The 23,276-nt window shown below is 40.3% G+C and overlaps 1 protein-coding gene across 3 annotated transcripts in view; it reads right to left on the bottom strand.

The window, feature by feature from the left end:
* The window catches only part of ALPK1 (alpha kinase 1), a 163,928-nt gene that overhangs the window by 66,202 nt on the left and 74,450 nt on the right, over positions 1-23,276 (bottom strand). The window contains exons 3-5 of one of the 3 annotated variants that reach the window (XM_021001378.2): positions 12,448-12,535; positions 6,495-6,718; positions 90-244 (exon numbers count right to left, since the gene is read on the bottom strand). In XM_021001378.2, coding sequence (XP_020857037.1) covers positions 90-244; positions 6,495-6,606 — 267 coding nt within the window. In that variant the 5' untranslated portion in view covers positions 6,607-6,718; positions 12,448-12,535. Of the gene's footprint in view, positions 1-89; positions 245-371; positions 451-6,494; positions 6,719-12,447; positions 12,536-23,276 lie in introns of those variants that run through there. The other 2 variants (XM_021001379.2, XM_021001381.1) reach the window with 2 other exon arrangements.

Raw genomic sequence — 23,276 nt, 5'->3', positions numbered from 1 at the left:
TCAAGAAATCTGATCTTGGGAGACATTTTTTAGACTCTAAAATGTTACACTTGCGGGTTTTAAAGGAACAGGTGGTGGGAGCTCCCTACCAGTAACTCATGCAGCCTGGCGCCGATCGCATCTTGCAGGTTTGTTTTGTCTTCGGGCCCCACGGCTTGTTTGTACTGCCACTTCTCTGGCACGAAGGGCCACTTCATTTCCTTGGCCTCTTGGATTAGGGTCCTTAACTCGCTGGGGAGTGAAGCTGAAAAGGTCAGAGTTCAGGTAAGGAAATTGCAGACAAAGAAAAGGCAACCCAGTCACTCGTGCTATGATGAAGCACCTCTGCTAGAAAAAACCAACCTCCCCCCTCCCTCTCAGCTTCTGCTTACATGCTACAAGCTGTTGTTTCTCACTCAAAGAGTAATAATGAGAAACTAGCTGTCAGGGGCTGCCTTCCTCTGCTCTGCCCTACAGGTAAATTGGGGTACTCAGGCATTAAAAAGTGTTTTTAGCAGGAAGCGAAGCACTCCAGTGACTACCTTTGCATGAAGAACCAGAGAAAGGAACGGCGGAAATATTATTTTCATTGTCAAATGGGGAACAGAATGGCATGGGGTGGGGGGTGGGGGTCAAGTGGCTAGAGGGGCAGGAGAGAGAATGAACCTGCTCATCTGACCCATTCTTACCTAGTGTATTCCATACTTTCACTAACAATGAGTCAGGATAGAGAAAGTAAAAAAAAGAAAAAGAAAAAAGAAAAGAAATCCAAGACCAAAAATCCACAAATCAGGTTTGAAAGGGAGTAATCAAAACTGAAGATAGTCATAGGATTAGAGGATGGGGTTGGGGAGTGGTGTAGAATTGATCCATCAAAAGTATTTTTTAAGCATTGACTATGTGCCACTGTGGTGGGCTCTGGAGATAGATACAAAGATAAAAATGAAACAGTCCCTGCTTTCAAGAAGCTTACATACTATTGAGAGACAAAAAAACATGTATAGACATATACAAAAGACCACGTAGGTACAAGATAACCTTGGAGAAGAGGCCACTAAACAGCTGAGGGAATCAGGAAAAGTCTCCTATTTGGAAGGTATAGCCAGAGCTCAAAGGAATATTTTAAGTGTCGAAAGAAAGTGGGGATTCCAGGAGGCTGAAATGAGGAGCCAAGGTGCTCCAGGGATGGGGGACAGAGCCAGGGAGATGGAAGAAGGATGTAGGAGATCATTTTGCTCAATCTTTTCATTTTACAGATGGAGAAACTGAGACTCAGAGTTGCCAAAGGAAGGGAAGCAAATATTTGTTAAGTGTCTACCCTGTGCTAAGAACTTTACAAATATTATTTAAATTGATCCTCACAACAACCCTGAGAGGGAGGTATTAATAGTATCCCCATTTTTACAGTTGAAGAAACTGAGGCAGACTGGGGTTAAGCAACTTGCCCGGGGTCACACAGCTAAAAAGTATCTGAGGCTGGATTTGAACCCAGGTCTTTCTGACTATAGACTCAGTGCTCTGTTCATTGCTCTACCTTTTGTTTTTCGGTTGTGTCTGATTCTTTGTGGGTTTTCTTGGCAAAGATAATGTCTGGACTGCAGTTGGATAGATAGGTTTAAAGAGAATTAATAATTCAATATGGGCAGCTAGGAGTCAGTTAGGTGGTGCAGAGGATAGATCACCAGGCCTGGAGTCCCTTGAATTTAAATCCAGCCTCAGACACCTCCTAGCTGTGTCAAGTCACTGAACCCTGTTGGCCTCAGTTTCCTCATCTGTAAAATGATCTGGAGAAGGAAATGGCAAACCACTCCAGGATCTTTACCAAGGAAACCCCAAATGGGATCACAAAGAGTTGGACATGACTGAAAAACACTTCTTAGCCGTGTGACCCTGGGCAAGTCACTTAACCCTTTTCCCCTCAGTTTCTTCATTTGTAAAATGAGCTGGAGAAAGAAATGGCAAACTACTCCATGAGAACTCCAAATGGGGTCATAAAGAGTTGGACATGACTGACAGGACTGATCAACAACAATATTGCAGGACCTCTCCTTCCTTTCACTGTTTTTCAAGTATCACTGACGGTGGCTCAGCAATCACTTCTACCAGCTCTTTCAGGACCCAGAATGCAGTTCAATGAGGTCCAGTGAATTGAATTTATCAAAGGCAGTTAAGTGCCCTCTTACTATCTCCTCACTTGTCTTGGATATTAGCTCCAGGGTGGTCATTTTTGTTCTGTTATTTACAGTGTAAAAGGTCATTAACCTTTGCAGAGGAAACACAAACAATTAAGATTGAACCCTGCCTTCTTTCTGTTGTCAGTTATCATTGTTCCATCCACCCCCACCAAAGATCCTATCCTTCTGATGATTCATTTTTTTCTCAAAACAAGACCCTTTTATTGTCTTTAGTTTTTCTCACTAGCCCTAGCTCACTCAGAACTTTAGTATTCCTATCGTTATTTTTATAGGACTGATTCCTGGGCCTTGCTTCAAGCTTCAGTACATTTTTTTAAAAAAAATCTAAATTGTTTGTTCCCCGTACATCCACACTGGTCTCTTCACATAAACTCCATTTTTCCTTGTCTCTTCAGAATTTCATTCTTGAGCATCTTCCATCCCTCCTAGGCAGATTTGGTCCGAAACATTTCACTTGATGTGATCTTACAATCTTTCCTCTGAACTCTTTGAAACCTGCTTTCCTAAAATATAAGGTCCATGTCAGATTATGCCTAGATTGCTTCTCATTCTCTATCACCGACCCTACGGTAAAGTGGTTATTTCCCATCCCCCCACCCCACCCTGCTCAGTATTTGCCATTATTTTCACTTTAACAATCAGTTCCTCCATGGGATTGAGAATTAGATGCAGAATAAAATTTCACCTTGTTTTCTTCTTCCACTATTATTAGGGCAAGTCAAGAAGTTGTTAGTTGTTCTGCTTTCGGCAAAGCAAATGCAATTTTTCCATCCCCAGATGCATTCTAGAGCTCTCAAAAACTGATTCCTGAGAGCCAGTTTTCCGTGTGAGTACTTCTGTCTCAGTAATCAGCAATAGTTATACATTGGGGCTTAATTTACTATTTTCTCCATAGTCTAGACTTAAAAAAATGAAAGGAAAATGTTAATAATGTAGAATGTCTAGACATAAATATTTGTGTTGTGCATACACCCCTTCCTGGAAAGCTACTTGTTAAACATTTACCAGCATCTCACTGCCCACCATTGCATGTATCTATGCCAGGCCGGTGATCTGTTTTCTGGATGCCTAATCCATTCCATCTTTTTTGTCCAGGTGATCTGTAGTATATACCAATGACAAACTTACTCCTGTTTTTTCCTCCTTTGATCTTTACTGAAATACTTTCTCCACTTCTGCTACAGAGGCAGCTGGTGGTACAGGGGATACAGCCCTGGGCCTAGAGTCAGAAAGACCTCAGTTCAAATTTGGCCTTAGACACTTAGTAGCTGTGTAACCCTAAACAAGTCATTTGCCTCAGTATCTTCAACTGAAAAATGGGGCATAATAATAGCACCTTCTTTGCAGGATTGTTGTGAAGATAAAATGAGATACTATTTGTAAAGCAATTAGAATGGTGCCTGATAAATAGTAGGTACTATGTAATTGCATATTCCCTTGTCCCTCTATACTTTCCTTCTTTGATTCCTGGATTTCTTGGTATGAAAATAACATTTATATATGTGTATATATATATATATATATATATTGCTATACCACCCTCCCCTTTTATCTACTTTGCTTCTTTTGAATAAGGTATGAAATCTAGGGTATGCAGTCATTTACAGCTGAGTCTTACATACTATGTAAGAGTGGCTCTCGAAAAGGATGGACCGAAGCACCGTAGTGGGCCTTGGGTTTCACTAGATATGCTGCAAAATTTTGGATGTTGCATTATTGTAGATGAATTGTCCAGCTCATGCAGTATGGGAACTATAGTATGAACAAAACTTGCCTGTTGCATGTATAGAGCAACCTCAAAGCAAATTAGACCCTTGAACCTGAAAAAAAAAACTCAACAAAAACAGCTGGTCTCATTGAAGGAAAAGGCACACGCACAAGCCTCCCATAATGCTGCCAGCTTTAATATACAGACTGCCTGGGTTCCTTAGGAAAAAGAATACTGGCTTATGAGCAAAAAAATAAAAAAAAAACCCAAACAAAAAACCAAAAACTTGAAAACCACTGCCATCAATTTTTTTTTGCAATCAATTTCTGGAAATATTTCTAATGTGGGTCTGACTTTCTTTTTTGTTAAGAATCTTCTTTTGGTGACTCAAGTGTTAGGTAACAGTACTTGGTACACACCTGTGATTTGAGATGGCACATGATTGCCACACACCTATGAACTACTGAGTAGTTTTGAAGAATACAAAAACATTTTCATGGGACAGGACCCATCTCATTCTAGCCTCCTCCATATCAACCTTTCTCTAAGTTCTTTATCAGCAAAGTCCAATGGGAAATACCAAAATGGGGGGGGGGAAATCCCCATAATAAGCCTTTTCCACTTATGTATTTGGCTTTCAGTTCCTTTTTTCCCCTTTTAAATCTCTTTGGGGAGACTCTCCCATGCTGACAAGAACAATATCGGAGGGAAAGAGTGGAATTGGGGGGGAGGGCAGAAAAAGAGGAATAAAAAAGGCTGTGTTTGTGTTCAGAGAATCCCTTTGGCTCAAACTGCTGCCATAAGTGACCCTGTACTAATGCCATTCTGTTGTTGCACATGCAGGCTTGATGAAATCAGTGAGCACAATCCGCCTGCTAGGGCTGTTCAGAAACCACCTGCCAGAGGAGAAGGGATCTGCCATGCGAGCCCAGCCAGCCTCCCCGCCAATCCATGCCCTCCAGTGGCATGTCCACGCATGGCAATTGTGCTCCGTTATTAAGAAGACTGTCTCAGGCTCTGTAGAGATGCTTGCTCCTTCTTTCCATTTATTCTATTCAACCAGCCCAGGGCAGTGGTTTTCAGCACAAGCAGCAGCCTCCCCTTGCCCTTTGATTGCCTGCTTCCTGAAGCTCCTTACCTGAAGGGCCGTGTCTAATTTCACCATTATAAAGTGTTGATTTGCCTTATCTGGAACTAAACTGATTATTTCTCCCATTCTGTGGCATTTGAGAGGAAAGAGAAGAAGAAAAAGCAATACCTGATTAAGGGGTTCAGGGTATCCCCTAAAAGGAGATCACAAGGTTTAAAAGAATTTGTTACAAGGAGGAAAAGTGTCCTACGGAGAAAAAAAAGGCATCACCATCAATGACAGAACATTACATGCTGCCCATGGAGAGAACCACGGACAGCTACTCAGTCTGTTTTTAAAAGACCAGGGGACCTGTCAGTGATGGCCAAGGGGATGCTTGTATGAAAACACAGATCCCAGAGCAATAAGCATGTTTTTAGATAATGGCCTGATTAATACTCCTGACTGAGACATGCTAACTCAAGTTGACAAATGACTGGTGATAGAGCGTGTTATATTGAAAGAGCACAAAAGGCAGGTCACAAAAAATTGAGACATAAAAAGAGAAAAAGAATCTTGCATTAGAAAAAGGTACCTAAATCATTATACACACATCAGTATACATATGTATAATGTTTCAAATCTCTCACACTACTTTGTAGCCATTGCAGAATAACAAAAATAAGAATATAGTGTGAGTCTAACATGTCTTTCTATTTACAAAAAAAAAGTATCAAATTCTCCCAAAAGAAAAAAAAGAAAGGAAGAAAAGGAAGGAATGAGGAGATAATGACACAGTCATGTCGATGGGATCAGAGAAAGACCAAGCCAGACTAAAAGTGAATTGTCACTCTTATAACTAGAGAGAGAATATGTAGGGAGTCACTTTTTATACTTTCTGATCTAAAATCACACCTTTTCTCCCACAAACTTTTTCAGAATACAAAATTAAACACAAACTAAAATAATGGTACAACCAAGAGTTTTCATGGCATTCATTCCACATACAACTTTTTTTTGCTATGTATTAGAATTGATTGCTTCCATATCTCTGTGTCATTAAGACATTAGTATATAAATCTACTGATGCCCTTCAAAAGAGAGATTGGGCTGGGGGCATGAAACATAAACCCAAACTCCAGAAATCTTCAAGTAGAGGCTCAAACTGAGGTTTACTTGCTGTTTGTCTTTTTTATTTAAGAAGTGGCACCACTCAGAAGTTCATTTTTTTAATAATTAAAATTTATGTGCAGCAGCAAACTTAGGGCCATTGTTCCTCTTGAACTAAACGGTTCCTTGTGGTCTCATGTTTACTGGAGCCTAAAATTGGAACTGACAGCAATTCACTTCAACAAAGTGGGCTTCCTCCCCTGCCTGCCTGCAGCCCATGTCCCATTCATGCCCCAGAAATCCAGCCATCTCTCACTGCTCATCTGCCAAAGACAGATAAATGGGGCAGGGAGGAGGACAGGCATCACGCAAGGACCGGCTGAGAACATGGAACCAGTGGACTCCTTTCTGGTCTCCTTCCCCCACATCTCACCTTGGCACTGCTCATACTGTCTCTTGTCTTCCTTCCCCGATCCCCACGAGAGCGTGTCCAGGGCTCCTTTGCACTCCCGCAGCAGCCCAGCCACGGCTTTTTGATTATTCATGATGATTACTCCTCCTCAACTATGAATCGGGTGTCCCTGGGTGCAGAGTGATCAATTACCCAGGAGAAGACACAGATTCTCAGTAAAGGGATCCCCTTCAAGGCGGAGGTACCTGGTGAACAAAAGAGATGAGGGGAGATAATTAACTAAAGCATCATCAATTATCCGCAAGGCTCAAGCAGGGAGACATAATAGGGACAATGCATGGAAATACATGACAGCCTCTGAGGACTTTATTAGAGGACAGTGTGAAATTACCACAGGGCCTACTCCAGAGGGAGAACACCTCAGAAGAAGCAGAGAGCAGAAGGGAAAGAGCCCCAGGGTGGGCCGGCAGCCAAGTGAGGAGGCCCAGCAAGCAGTAGACACTCTGGATTTCTCTACCCTCTTTACGATTCATATTCATGCATTTGGATACTTTTAGGGACAGACAGGCATCAGGCTCTCTAGCTCTGACAGACTACAGGAAGCAATCATATAATCCCAGTCTTGAAATTCAGTAAGTCAGCAAATATTTATTGAGCACTTACTAGATGTTGAGAACTCTGCTGGAGATATAAAGAAGGGCAAAAATAGGGAGCAGTAAATATGAGGTATATAGATAGATGGATAGATAGATAGATAGATAGATAGATAGATTGATAGATAGATATAGATATTAGGTAGATAGATAGATAATGGAAAATAATCTCAGAGGGAAGGAGGTAGGAAAGGAAACCACCTACAATGAGCCATATTATCTTATTTGATCCTTACAAATCTTGTGATTTAAGTGCTATTATGCTGTCCCTTTTACAGTTGAGGAAACTGAGGCAGGCAAAGGTTAAGTGACTTGCCTTTTGTCCTACAGCTACTAAGTGCCTGAGGCCAGATTTGAACCTATGTCTTCCTGACTCTTGGCCCAATGCTCCATCCAATGCCCCACCTAAGCTGCCTCAAGGGCAGGAAGGGACTGGAAAAGGCCTCCTGGAAGATAGGTCTTGAGGGACCTAGTGACCTGGTCATGAGAAGAGCACTGAGCTTACCCTTCTCATGACTCATTGTGGAGTTCTTCATGCAGCATTCTACATATGAATACTTCAAGGGGTGTGTGGGGTGCTCAGGGAGGAGGGCTTGTCAAGCCCTTTTCAGGGCTGCTCATCCACCTTTGGTGTCCACCTAGCATTCAACTCTCACCTGTGCCTCCAAGAAGGCGTAGCATGTGCAGCAGCAGCACCTTGGTAAAGCCGTCTTGGCAGACAGACTAAACCAGGTTGACAGTAGCAGACAGGCTTCAAGCCCATTGATGAATTAGGTGGATGTTTGCCACAAGGATGTGAAGACTTCTCCTGGTCGAATGGGCAGATGAGGACAATTTGTTACAAAAGCCATGAAAGCGGCTGAAGCAGGCACTGTGGAGAGCTTAGAGCTTGGTCAGGCATTGAAGATGCCAAGGTCATTCACTGTACCCCAGGTCATCACCAGTCATCTTGACTTTTGCCCTGCCAATGGACTTTGATGATTCTGGAAGAGTGACGCTGCCAGACTTTGTGCCTCACTTCAATTCAATTCATGCTCAAGTCAAGACATGACCCCATAATATCATTGGTCATCTGACAATGAAGAGCAAGTTTGAGAGGTACTAAGATTTGGAGTTATAGATGCCAATGCATTTTCAATCACTGTGATCAACACAGTGAGAAACAGCATCCTTAGAAGATAGAGACTAATTTTAAAATGAAGATCTGGAAAACACTTTCTTTCTGCAACTTCATGGGCAGCAAAGGAGCATACCCTGGCTCGATGAACTCAAGAACAGGATAATTTCTTTACCCTGCACAGAAGCCTTGCTGGAAATTCACAATGCGTCCTTGGCTAAATCACTTCCCCACTTTGCACTTCAGTTTCCTAATTTGTAAACGAGGGAGCTGGACTACATGATCCCTAAGATCCCTTCTTGTTATCATATTCTGTGACTGAAAAGAAACACCCCTAAAATAACTAGACTGACAAATTTTTGTCCCATATTCAATCAATCAACCAATAAACATTTAGTAAGAGTCTACTATGTGCCGCACGCTGTGCTGAGCTCTGGGGATACAAAAAGAGGCAAAAGCTAGTTCCTGCCCTCAAGGAGCTTACAATCTAATAATGGAGACACCACACAAATAAATACATGCAAAGCAAGCTATATATAAGATAGATAGGAAATAATGAAAATAGTCTAGCTGGGTCCCTATTAATGTGAATAATGAATGGAGTGATCATGTTATTAGAGCTAGTGAATAGTGCAAATTTTAATACATGTGGGGATTCATTCTGAGGATTTACTATTCATACAAATCAGACACTACCTGTATTTCTTACTATTTGCTGAGTATGAATCAACATTCATCCTGCTAAACAGATAAGTAGATAATTAGGAGATTCTTGTCAAGGTTAAACTATTGCTGAGTGCATCACAGGACCTAGAGTCCAGGGCAGTGGTGATGCACAAAGAGGGCAGAGAGTAGCTGTACACATAGATTCCATTCCCTTTGACCTAGTCTCTCTCCCAGTGTGTCATGCAGTGATGTGATAATTAAGTTTTTAATAGCAGTTTAGAAAAGTCAGATTCTTCTTCTTGATGGGTTCATTTTGAATTGAACAATTATATGAGACTTGAGAAGATGGGAAAGCTTTCTCTTCTGTTCTGGGAATCAAAGGCAAGCTGAAGATGTAGAATGAATTAGTAACATAAACTAGGTAAGATAGTGGATAAAATCACAGACCTAGAAGAGCACTGAGGCCTCTAGTCCAATATAGCTTCTTCCTCTCACAGATAAAGAAATAGACCCAAAGAAGTGAGAGAATTTGCTCAATGTTACATAGGTAGTAGGTGACAAAAATAGGATTCAAACCTAGCTTCTGTAGTCATATTAAAAGCATTTCCCCCACAAAACCATGTTGAATATCAAATGTAATCAAATCCAACAAATGTGAATCAAATGAATGAATAAAATATTTATTAAGCATTTAGTATGTGCAAAGTAGGTGGCAGAGTGGATAGAATGCCAGGCCTGGAGTTGGGAAGATAAATCTTCCAAGTTCAAATCTGGCCTCAGAGACTTACTAGCTGTGGGACCCTAGGCAAGCCTCAATCTCCTTATCTGTAAAATGAGTTGGAGAAGGAAATGGCAAACCACTCCAGTATCTTTGCCAAGAAAACACCAAATGGGGCCACAAAGGATTGGCATGACTGACAAATGACTGAATAACGACAAAAGTCAGTACAATTTTAAGCTTATTAGGGCTATTAAAGCTTAAAACAGCACTAAGACTTTTGGGACACCTTACATATGTGGCTATTTCTATGTCTATTTTCATGTCATATCTTTATATCTATCTATAAGTCTATATTTATATTTATATACAGAAGATAGTTAAATACAAAGTAGTTTGGACACTAGCAGTTTGAGGGATCAGGAAGAGCTTTATGCAGATGTCTGTGATGCACCCTAAAAGAAGAGAGCATACTCTGTGAGGCAGAGGCAAGGATAGAGTGCATTCCAGGCATAAGGGATCACCACAACAAGGATGTAGAGATGGGTAGAATGGGGCATGGTGTCATAAATTAAGCATAGAGAGAAGGCCAGTTTCAATGGATCCCAGAATGTGGGAGGGGTGGTAGTGTCCAACGGAAAAGTGGGTTGAGATCAGGTTGTGTAATGCTGTAAAAGTTAAGCAGAGGAGCTCATATTTTGTTCTAGAGGCAATAAGATGGCATTGCAGTTGATAGAGTAGTGAAGTCATGTTGTCAGATCTGTGCTTAAGGAAATTACTTTAGCAGCAGAGTGTAGAATGGACCGGAAATGGGACAGGCTCAAGGCAGGGAGATCAAAAAGGAGGCTTTTGTAACAATCTGGATGAGACGTCATGAGAGCTCGTGCTGAAGTGGTAACTGCATAGAAAGAAGAGATTGGATGAAAGAGATATTGTTAAGATAGAAATGACAAGATCTGGCAACTGATTAGATATGTGGGGTGAGGTAAGGAATCAAAAATATTGCTGAGATTATAAACCTGAGACAGTGGAAGGATGACAATGCCTTTGACAGAAATAGGGAAGTTTGGAATAAGAGAGGGTTGAGAGGGAAAGATAATGGTTCAGCTTTAGGCATGTTGAGTTTAAGATGTCTCCATGTGAAAATGTTCAACAGGCAGTCTTCTATGACTAGAAACATTGTAGATAGCATGATGAGATCACTGCCCTCTCTCTGAATAAAGTAAAGACAGAGGGATGAAGCCAAGATAGAACTTAGTGTCTTGAGAAGAGAAAAAAACCAGAGTGGCTGGCATAAAGAAGTACCTGGAGTATCAGCATTGGCACAGCTACCACCATCACTTATTTCCATGCCTTTGCACTGACTGTCCCCAAGTGTGGAATATTCTCCCTCCTAACCTTTATCCTCTAGAAATTCCGGCCTCTTTGAAGACTCAGCTCAAGCCCCACCTTCTACAAGAAGCCTTCCCTGGTGCCCTCAGCTACTAGAGCAGAACCTTATCCTCTATGATTACTGTCAATCCACACAGTATATGTATACGCATATGCATAAACATATGTATGTATATATATGTATGTGTATAAATGTGTATGTGTCTATACATTAATGTGTATAAACACAGACACAGACATACACACACACACACACACACATATATACATGTATATATTTCTTTAAAAGTTGTCTTTCCCATTAGAGTATAAGCTCCTTGAGGGCAGGGATTGTTTTTACCTTTCTTTGTATTCTTAGCACTTAGCACAGTGCCTGTGACATATTGTGTTTAATAAATGCTTGTTGACTGACAACAATTTGACTTTATCTTTGTCTACAGTCAATAGTGTCCCACTGCAACAATAAAGTTGTATGGGGGAAAGTGTGAATCAAGCCATGGAGACATAAGAAAAGGGGAAGAGACTAGGGCACAATAAGTAATATGGTTTGGTTGGAATGTATACATGAAGGAGAATTAATGACTGCAAAGATACATTAGAATTAAATTGTGGAGGGCTTCAAATGCCAAGGTAAGGAATTTGATTCAGTTTTGCCCTCTCTAGACATCGCTCCCTTATATGTAGTGTTCTCCATTGTTAGAATGTAAGCTCCTTGAAGGCAGGGACTATTTTGCTTTTTGGATTTGTATCCCCAGCATTTAGCACAATATCTGGCATACAGTAAATGCTTAATAAAGGTCTTTTCATTCATTAATTCATTTGTTCATTCATTTATCTAGTCCAAACAATATCCAAACCATTAATACCATTTCCAGTCCCAAATTTAAGTAGCTTCCTATTGTTCTCATCAAATGGAGGTAGAAGAATGAATTATGTCATGCTGCTCCAGCTGTGAATACAAGGATCTAGTACTAAAATGAAAAAATCTACTTCTTTTTAAAGAGTAGATTTGTATCTGTGTTGTAGGGAGCTATGTGTTTCAATACTTCAATTCCTTTAAAACTATTTTCATGTAAAGTTGAGGACTCTAAAATTAAGATTCCAATTGAGTCCAATTAGAGCAATTAGCTTTTGCAAGTAATCAGCTCTTCATACCTATACCAATAAAGGAAAGGAGAAGCATAATACCGAATAAGTGATAACAAAACAGTGCTTGAAATTGACTCTCAAATGAGATCAGATATTCATATGTGAAAAAAAAAAGATTACAAGAACCACATACACACTTGTGCTTTCTTTTCCATCTGTCTGATCCTATACCCCTTCACAGCTCAGCTGTATTGCTGACCCAAAAATCTATCAGGAGGGGTCGAGGGGAGCTGTCCTTGGTTGTTTTGGGATAATTGGCTAATCCTGTAATTTACTTACCAATTTTCAACCCTATGGATTATCTGGATCCTTTGTTTCTTGGTGGTTAGCTGCCTCTGGGACATTTCACTGATCATTAGTACCTTTGCTAGAAAGAGGGAAAAAAATAAAAGGAACAGAAAGCCTGATTGGGTCAATTTTTTTCTGCTTGTTTGTTCCATCAACAGACAGCCCACAAATCAGTTCTTCAACAAATATTATTGAGCAAGGCACAGAGTCAAACACATTGTGGTCTAGAGGAATGAATGCAGGAGTTGGGAAACCTGCGTCTGAATGCTGGCTTGTTATTATATTATATCACTATTATATATTGTTGTTACAGATCTCAAATTTTAAGTTTAGAAGGGTTAAGTGACTTGCTCAAGGTCACACAAGCAGTAAATTGAGAGAGATTGGATTTGAATATAAGTTCTCTGGTTCCAAATCCACCACATTTTACTAGTTGTGTGACTATAGGTAAGTCACAACCACTCAGACCCTCAATTTGTTCATCTCTACAATGGGAATAATAACAGTGCACACCATCTTCCTCACAGAATTGTTATAATTCTTCTCTTTGCAAACCTTAAAGCACAATAGAAATGCATATTTATTATTTTATTACTATTATTAATGCTCCCTCCCCTCAAAGAATTTATAATATAGTTGCAAGGAAGTACAGGAAGCCCCCTGCGCTAATTCAGAAATAGATTGTAACCCTAAAGTTCATTGTAAAGTAGAATGTTCAGAATTTAAAATTCATTTTCCCATAAGAATACAGAGGGTAGGTCCCTGGCTTAGCTCACAAACACCCATTAAGCCTCATAGTGTTCTGAAAGTACAGCACAGCTTTTAACAACAGAATTATTTTGCACTAACTTTCCCCACATGCTTTATTTTTTTGCAATTGTTGCCTTTAAGTCTCAGCCCTGATGAACCTTAATCATCTACTCTCTCCACTCCATCTGTAAGGCTGTGTAATGTTTTGATTCATCCTCTTTAATGTCTTCTCTTTAGTCTTTTGTTTTGTCTTTTTCATTCAATTTATTTTCACAGTTTATTTCATGTCACACACTGTCTATTCTCATCTCAAGTCTTATTTCCATGTCTTTATACTTTCTTTTTTAATTTTAATTTTATTTATTTATTTGTTTTTAGTTTTCAACATTCAGTTCTATAAAATTTTGATTTTTCTCCCCTCCCTCCACTCCTCCCTCCCTAAAATGGCATGCAATCTGGTATAGGCTATACATGTACATTATGAAATAATATGAAACATATTTCCACATCAGTTATGTTGTAAAGAAGAATTAGAACCAAAGGGAAAAACCATGAGAAAGAAGAAACAAAAAAGAAAAGTGAAAATCGTGTGCTTTGGTCTGCATTCAGACTCCTTAGCTCTTTCTCTGGATGTGCATAACATTTTCCATCTTGAGTCTTTTGGAATTGTCTTAGATCCTTGTATCCACGTCTTCATACTTTCGATAGGTCACCTCACGTTCTACTTTCCTAAAAAGAGCCAAGCTCTTCCTAATGTGGGCTCCTTCAACTCCTGCCACCAACATCTCTCCATTTTCACTCATCCTCTTTTTTTCTTAACCAAGGTGAAGAGTAGCTTTCCTTCCTTCCCACATGTGTCCCTACATTGTGTGCTCTCTGTCTTCTGCTAATAATTCACTCTATCAAACATGAAAGATCATATTTCTCTAGAGCTTTCAGGCTTATAAAGTCTCAGGACAGCCACCAAAGAAGATGGTGCAAATATTAGTCCCCCATTTTACAAATAAGGAAACTGAGGCTTAGCGAGGTAAGTACCAGAAACTAGATTAGAACTCTGGTGTTTTAGAACTCTGATCTCCAACTTTCCACTTCACCTGGGAATGATCCTATCTCTTTTTCACATCTTCAGTCTTTCCCTCTTCATTGGCTCTTTCCATTCTCCCTACAAACATGTTCAAGTCTCCTTTTTTTTCCTGTTTTTTTTTTTTTGTGAGGTGATTGGGATTAAGTGACTTGCCCAGAATCACACAGCTAGTGAGTCTTATGTGTCTGAGGCCGGATTTGAACTCAGGTTCTCTTGACTCCAGTAGTCTATCCAGGAAGAGCTCTATCGACTGTGCCACCTAGCTGCCCACCTCTATCCTTAAAACAACAATAAAACAAATCCCAAACCAACTTTCTTCAGTCTTGACATCCACCTGCTGCAGGTATCATCAATGACAATGTCAAAGTTGCAAAACCATCTACATTCACTGCCTCTATTTTCTTGCCACCCTCCCAATCTTCAAGGCTTTGCAGTCTTCACCTAAAACTGCTCTCACAAAAGTCATCAACAACCTGCTAATTGCCAAATCCGATACCTTTTTTATTAGTGGTCCTCTGATCTCTCTGCTGCTTCCAACGCTATTACCCACCTTCTCCTCCCTGATTCTCTTTATTCCTATGGCTTTTGTGAAATACTGAATAACCCTGGTTCTCCAATGTCTCACGTCTATTTTTAAAAAAATTTTTGGCTGGACCTGTGATTCATTGGCATAGAGAGTTCTAGTTGAAGGACTCCCTTTACCACTCCAGATTTGCCCCTGCTCTGCAATTTGCAGTCTTGGAGGACTGCCTGGAAAGCAATGAGAGGTTAAGTGATAGACCCACGTTAGCCCTCTATCCACTATACCATGCATCATCTTTAAGCGTAACTTAGAATGACAAGACTAGAACTTGGATGGACTTAAATAATCTGATCCAATCCCATCATTTTATGCATGATGATCTTCTATATCCTCATCTGTAAACTGAGGGTGCTGGACCTGATGATATCTGTGGTCTACATCCATGATCCATGCTCTGATAGACATAGGGAAGGATGTAGGAAATGGTGGTAAATAAGACCGCAAAGATAGATTGGAGCCAGAACGTAGAATATTTTTTTTTTCAGCAGGAAGTGGAGAGCCATAAAGCAGGGGAGTGATATAGCCAGACCTATGCATTTTCCCCTATTTTTATACTTCCAGTTTTATTGATGTGTTTTGTTTTTACATTATGTATTTACAAATACCTTTTATAGTTACCTATATGAAAACTCCCTTGTAATAAAGTAAAACAGTTAAGTGTGCAGTGACCTTGTCTGAACATGCATGCAACATTTTATATCTGTAGCATTTCCATCTCTGTATTTTTAAAAATCAACAGAAATGTATTTTTATTTCCCTCCCACTCCCCAGTCCATTTGAAAATAAATTTCTTGTTATAAATATTCAGTCAAGCAAAATAAATCTCCCCAAAGATTGTACACAAATACACACAGTCATATGTTAATCGATTGATCAATCAATCGATACATAGGTGTCACATTCTGTACCCAAATCCATCACCTCTATAATAGATAGCAGTTTTCATCATTGGTACTTTGGAATCATGAATGGTCATTATATCAACCTATGCATTATGGTGATTATTTTGTCAGGGGTCTATTTACCTCCCTTGATTAAAAGGTGTATTGAAGAAGGTAAAGAGAAGAAACAGGAAGACCAATTAGAAATACATCACAATTTTTTTTGGCAAAAAGTAAGGAAGGACTGGATTTGAACTATGGTAACAGGAATGCAAAGGAAGGAATGGATTTTAGAGCCATATTGGAGGTAGTATCAATAGGCCTTGCCAACAGAAATCAGTTGGATGCCAGAAGTCAGAAAGAGACAAATATGAGTTTTCTATAAAACCAAAGAGCTCAAAGATGAGCTTTTCTATCCTCTCATTCCAATGATGAGCCCATCACAATGGCTCAGTGTCATCTATTAGATGAAAATTACTCCTCTTCAGTCTTTACTTCACCTTGTTTAATTGGGTTAGGGACAGGACTTGTGATTTCATTGGTATAGGTAACTCCTGGCTGAGGAAAGTCCCTTTAGGGAGTTAAGAGCCTGGGCTTGGAGTCAGAAAAAAACAAGTTGAAATCTATCCTCAGACACTTACTAGCTGTGTGACCCTAGGCAAGTGACTTAGCTTAGCAAAGTCATACCTCAGCCTCAGTTTCCTTCACTGTAAAATGGGTAAAATAATAACACCTATTTCATGGGGTTGTTAGGAGGATCAAATGAGATAATATATATTTGTAAAGCACATAGCATGCTATCTGGTACATAGTAGGTACATAATAAATATCTGCCCCATCCCTCATTTACCAATGCAGGTTAGTACTTTGCACTTTATAATCTTAAAATGCTTTCCTAGAGCAATGGAATGGGGGGGGGAAGGGGGAGAACTGATCCTAATAAAAGGATCCTTATGAGCCACCTATTGACTTAGTTTTAAATGTGATATTTTCTATGTTTCATTGTATTTTTATATATTTTGTTAAATATTTTCCAATGACATTTCAATCTGGTTCAGGTCATACTGAGGGAGTGTTGCTATTGAAAGTGGTGTGTTTGACCCCTCTGGCTCAGAGCACTGAGAGTCTAAGTGACTTTCTCAGTCACTCCCACAGTCAGTATTTATCAGAAAGGTGACTAGAATTCAGGTTTTCCGGCTCCAAGGTCAGCTCCCAATCCGCCATACCATATTGCTTCTTGACTATTATTCAGTGATAGACATTGGTATATAGATATCTGAGCCATATAGTGTATATATATGTGTGTGTATATATGTATGTGTATATATATATATATATATATAATATATATATATATATATATATATATATATATAATAAAGTAGTATATAGATATCTGCCCCTCTTCTTGTGAATAATTCCTAAAAATCACTGGTCCTTTCAACTGATATCTTTCACATATCATGCCTATGACTGTTTGTAATCTAAATCTGTGGACAGATACTCCCCCCTTCCCCTACTCCACTGAAATTTAAAATTCTCTTGATCATATTCACAAATCCTTCAGTAAGTATATTTTTACCCACATTTAACAGATTCAGTCCTTTCCTGGCCGAGTCTATTTCTACATCTTCAGCAATGTGCAGAAATCCAAATTCCATTCTCAGAATTATTGCTTCCTGTTCTTCTGGTCTACAGTACTTCTCAGAAAAGAGGTGTGACCTATCATAACTTGTCTCTTCTTCCTATCACCAACAAGGGTAGCACCTCTACTGGTGGCATTTGTGGGACCTTGTCATCATAACCTGAAGATTCAAAAGAGTTGCCTCTTTCTCAGAGAGACCATATGTGCCTCTTTAGGAAGACTCCCATACTCATTGATGATGCCATTCTCTTGATCAAAAATCTGCAATAATTCTTTATTGTATGCTTAACAAGTGGCAAATTCCTTTTCCTAGTGTTCAAGGCCTTATACCATCTGGTTTCAGTCTACTTTTCCAGATTCAGTTTACCCTGCTACCGCTCACATACCATATGTTCCAGGCAAACTGGATTACTCACCATGGTCTAAATACATTTCTTATTTTTCTGATTGTAACTCTCAAACTTATTAATTCTACCCCTCCCATTGGTACTGGGTGAAATATGATAGCTTAAGGCTCAACATAAATGGCACTTCTTGAAGTCTTTCTTGATCTCTCTACCTATAAATTCATCTTATTCTGGATTTTTCTACCTTTCTTACGTACTTATTTAATTTTCCATTATAGTTTTAGTGTGGCTCAAGCCACGTGAAAGGCTAGAATTCAGAACAATATATTTGAGGTAGAGGGCAATTCCTTGCAGCAGACTCATTTAGTCTTTTTGTCCTGCCTTCTCCAACCTGTTCATTTGCATGAGAGAGCAAGAAGATTTTTGGAGGGCTACGGGAAGATTCAATGCTTCAGATGCATGCAGTCCCTTAAGGTCATTTCATTTTTCATTGTTGTTGTTTTTGCTTATTTGTTTTCTGGTATATGACCCTACCAAGGGGAGATTCAGGTTGATAATACAGAACTGACTAGAGTTAAAGCAATTTTATAACTTTAAGTCAGAGGCTGGGTATTAGGACTTTGATCTTGCTGTCAGAAGAAAGTAGCTTTAAAAGATAAAATGGAGTTTGTAGGATATATTTAGCTAAATGGCTAGTCTATATTCTGAAAGAGATTATAGCCTGGGCTACAGCAAATACTCTGGGACCTGAATGGATAGTTCTCCTTATGGTGGGAAAGCTATACTAAGCGGAGGTTTTTTTCCCAGATCTGACTGTAAGTGTGAGGGTCTGTCTTTCTCACTAAAAGAGCTAAAGTGTGGTCTCTGGCCTATAAGCTAAAAAGAGACAACATGGAGAATTCCTCCTCTTTTAGGGAAGAGTAACCCCTCAGCTAAAGAGTACAGCTGAGGTTTAGTAGGTAGAAGCATTAAGGAAAACCTATTGGCATGGGAGTAAAAATGATAGAGTGCAGCAAAGTCACAATGATACATGTCTATTTCTCCACTTATTGTACCCCTATTTATGATCTCTGTGTGTGTGTGTGTGTGTGTGTGTGTGTGTGTGTGTGTGTATGTACTCTTTCCACTGATGCTATGTGATTTGTAGGAGAGTGTTCCTAGGTTTGTTGGAGAAAAGTTCTATTGCTACTTTTTAATTTCTACTTTATTGCTCTTTATTACATGCCTTTGCTTTGGCTAATTATATCCTCTGGCTGTCTAGTAAAAATAAACACATTGGTGCAGACTTCTAAGCTACGGTTTTGAGTGAATGTGAAGCCACAGAGTACTCTGAAGCTGGGGCACCTTTTCTGGAGAGCAGTAAGAAAATACTCTAGCTACAGTAGTACTTTGCCTACTTATCTCCCAAACTAGACTTTAATAATCATAATGTGAATTACTGTGATTGGCACAATAGTGGCATGAGTTGTCTTATTATTTCCTTTTATCTCCATCAACCTGTCGAACAGTGTTTTGAATGTAAAGGACAGGGACTGGATCTGTTATTTCATTGGGATTAGGAATTCTCTAGTGAGGCGAAACTCCCCCTTTACCACCTTCTTTACATTTTATGGTCTTAGAGAATTAAGTGACTTTTAGTGGGCCATCTAGCCAGTAGATATCAGAAACACAACTTGAACCCCAAGTCTTCCTGTCTCCAAGGTCAGCTCTCCACTGCACATACTATGGCATTTAATAGATGCTTATTGAATATGAACAATATTTAATTGCTGTGTATAACTGTTTCTTTCAGAAAATGCATTCCAAATTCACAAGCAGGATTAATAACATATTTTCTCTTATCCAGAGGTGGGAAAGAAGACTTCCTCAGCCTCCAGAAGTGTCTGTGGATGACAGTACAGGGCAGAGGAAACTTCTTTTTAAGAGAGGAGGAGTTTAATCACAATGGATTAGCAAGAGGTAATGGTATAAATCTTGGGTACCAGTAACTTGGGACCTCTCTAAGCAACATTTCTGGGTAACTTTTTAGATCAACCACTCCCCAGATATTCTAAATTGAGGAACTGTGATCAGTTGATCCCCCAGATAGTTGCTGTCTCCTGATGAATGTGCAGACCACTGCTACAGAAGTCCACAACAACTGGCTGGTAGGGGCAGTAAAGGTTTTACAGAAGAGGAGGACTTAAGCTAAGCCTTTCAGGACAGTAGGGTTTGAACAAAGAGAACATTTGGAGCAAAGGTTTGAAGGTAGCAATGTACAAAGTGTGTTCAAGTGACAGTATATACACCTATGCATGATCCCTGCGTGGCCCTTCTTCCCTCTGATCCATGAGTGTTTGCAGAAGACTCTGCCTAGTTTTATGGGAAAGGGGTTTTTGTTGCTGTTTCCCAAATGTAAATACCATCATTAGTGGGAAGAATGGATACACAGGGATACATAGGGGGCGCACACGAGTGCAAGGACACAAATAATGCATGTCACCAGCACAGACAGAAAAGATGCATGTCCAATGAATGCATGTGGAGGGCTTTCAACGTTGAAGACTACTTATGGCAAGTTTAACATAGTGGCAAAAATGGCTTCTAATATTTTCAGTAGATTTAATTGAGCTATTTCTCCTATGTATACAGAAAATAGAGTAGACCATAATGAAATAATCTAAGGAGACATTTAAGAAAGTTATCACCACAAATTGAAAATTAATCTCTTTTGTTCTCTACAACAAGTCAACCTTCACATTATTTAAAGTAGCAAAGTTGAGAAAGCCAGATATTTTAAGAAGCAAAATTCTGTCCTTCCAGAAGCTCTAATTCAGTCACCAAATCCCCCATTGCATTGCAGCTGGATCTGTTTACCAAACTCTGCTGTGCAGGTAAGAGGGATTGTTCAGTTAGGAGGGGAGAGTCTCCAGGGTCATGATGGGTTACCTGTCACTCTCAGGAAGAAAGAAAAGAAAAGGAAAAGGCCACCTCTGCTGAGGATAATGTGAACATAACTCGGCTACAGTTACCCACTCCATCAGCCCATGATGACATCTGACAATGGAGTCATCTGATTAGACTGGCCCTGATGGCGAGAAGAGAGACATATGACTGTCTCCTGAGAGCATGCCAGGTCAAGGTGAGTCATCCGTGCCATCTGGTCCTGGCTCCAGGCTCCTACGCAGATGTCTTTGAAATGCTGCTTCCTGGAGATCTTCCCTTACAATTCCAAACCCAAATGAGGAAAGAAAAAAAAATACTCATTTATGTCCAAGAAAATCTCCACTACCCCCATCTGTCCCTAATATTCACAGAATTGATGTGAGTCTCCAGGAGAATAGACAAACCCTGAAGAAACATTTAAAAGTGCTGAGCAATCCTAGCCATGCCATGGGGAGGCAGGTATTGTTAGAACCATAGTCAAGGTAAAGAAGTTGAGTGCCAGGATGGGGGGTGGGTGGGAGTGGGGAGGGAAGCAATGATTTTTAAGTGACTTGCTTAAGGCCACACAGTGAGTCAATGATGATTAGAATTCTGAGATTTTGACTTCCCAGTCCTGGTAGGAAGACCTGCTTTCCATGAACTTTGACCCAAGTACTGTGGAAATAACTTGTGATGTCTGCTTTGCTGGAAGAATAGCGCTGTGACAAAAGCATACTTAAGTCAATGGAAATTCGTTATGTGTGCCAGACACTGTGCTAAGCTCTGGGGATACAAAGAGAGAGAGAGAGAGAGAGAGAGAGAGAGAGAGAGAGAGAGAGAGAGAGAGAGAGAAGAGACAGAGAGAGAGAGAGAGAGAGACAGAGAGAGAGAGAGAGAGAGAGACAGACAGACAGAGACAGAGAGAGAGAGAGAGAGAGAGAGAGAGAGAGAAGAGAGAGAGGCAAAAACAGTCCCCGCCCTCAATAAACTCACAGTACAATGGAGAAAATGACATATAAACAACTTTGTACAAACATGATATATACCAGACAAATGGGGAGTAATCTCAGACACTGGTATGGAGGAGGATTGGGAAAGGCTTCTCGAGGAAGGTGAGCTTTTAGCTGAGATTTGAAGGAAGTCAAGGAAAGCTGGACACAGAGATGAGGAGGGAGGGCATTCCAGGCATGGGGTACAGGCAGGGAAAATGTTCAGAGTCAAGAGGGTGTTTTGCGGGAGAAACAGCAATGAGCCAGTATCACTGGATCTTAGAGGAGGAGGAGTGGGAGAGGATTTAAGAAAATTGGCAGGGGAAAGGCAGGTTATGAAGGTTTTGAACCTCAAATAGAGGATTTTCTATTTGACCTTGGAGGCAATAGAGGCCAATGAAGTTTACCGAAAGGGGTGGGGAAGAACTAGTCAGACCTGCACTTTAGGAAGATCCCCTCTGATAGCCAAATAGAGAATGGACAGGAGAGGGGGAGAGATTGAGTTGGCGAGACCAACCAGCAGGCTTTTAGAAAAATCCAGAAGTGAGGGGGTAGGGGTCTGCATTAGCATGGTGACATGTCAGAGGAAAGGAAGGGGCAAAGGTGAGAGATATGACCGAAGTGGAAATGACAGGAATTAGCAACTGATTGAATATGAGTGAATGAGAAAGAGGGAGGATTTGAGAACGACATCTAGGTTTTGAGCCTGTATGATTGGGAGGGTGGTGGTCTCCTTAACAGCAAGAGGGAAGTTAGAAGAGGGGAGAGTTCTGTGGGAGATAGGGAGTTCAATTTTTGAAGGAAGACAGGAAGTCATGCCTTTATTTAGCTATTGCTTGTCTGCGAAAATGAGAGGCGACTGATATGCATCATCTCACTGAACAGAGCTGTAATGGCAAGTTTGTGGTGTGCTCACAGCGAACCTTGCTAGATGAGAGATCAAAGTGAGGAAAGGTCCAGTCTTTAAGGTGATTGCTGGAAGAGCAGAGAGACAAGAGTGACCAATAATCTGCTCCATGCACCCCTCCCCTCTGCCTTCTTGTCCACCTAGGAGCTGTCACCCTACTTTGTGCCGAGCACTGATACTAATGATGATCCAAGACAAATCAGACTCAATCCATGCCCTAACATTATAACAATAATAATAATAATAATAATAATTCACATTATAATCTAGTTTGGGAGATAAGACACATTGGCAAAGAAGGATTATAATTCCTGGAACATTCACTCACACATTGGCCATCCCAGAAAGGTTACCTTATCTGCTAAGGGATCAGCAGGGCAAATCAGTGGGGGCAGGTTGGCACAGTGGAAAGACTGTCAGGCCTGAGATCAAGAAGATTCCTCTTCCTGAGTTCAAATCTGGCCTCAGATAGTTACTCACTGTGTGACTCTGGGGCAAGTCACTTAGCCCTGTTTACCTCAATTTCCTCATCTGTAAAATGGGTTGGAAAAGGAAATGGCAAACCATTGCAGTGTCTTTGCCAAGAAATCCCCAAATGGGGTCAGGAAGAGTTGGATATGACTGAAAATGACTGAAGAGCAACAAAATTAACAAGGGATAAGCAATAAATGGGGCAAAGGAGGGAGGCAAGAGTCTGGCACATACAGCTAGGGGCCCTCCCCCCTCATCC

Source organism: Phascolarctos cinereus, unplaced genomic scaffold, assembly GCF_003287225.1.
Source record: "Phascolarctos cinereus isolate Bilbo 61053 unplaced genomic scaffold, phaCin_HiC Scaffold_9;HRSCAF=440, whole genome shotgun sequence".
NCBI classification, from domain to species: Eukaryota; Metazoa; Chordata; class Mammalia; order Diprotodontia; family Phascolarctidae; genus Phascolarctos; species Phascolarctos cinereus.
This window is presented reverse-complemented; position numbering and strand designations above follow the sequence as displayed.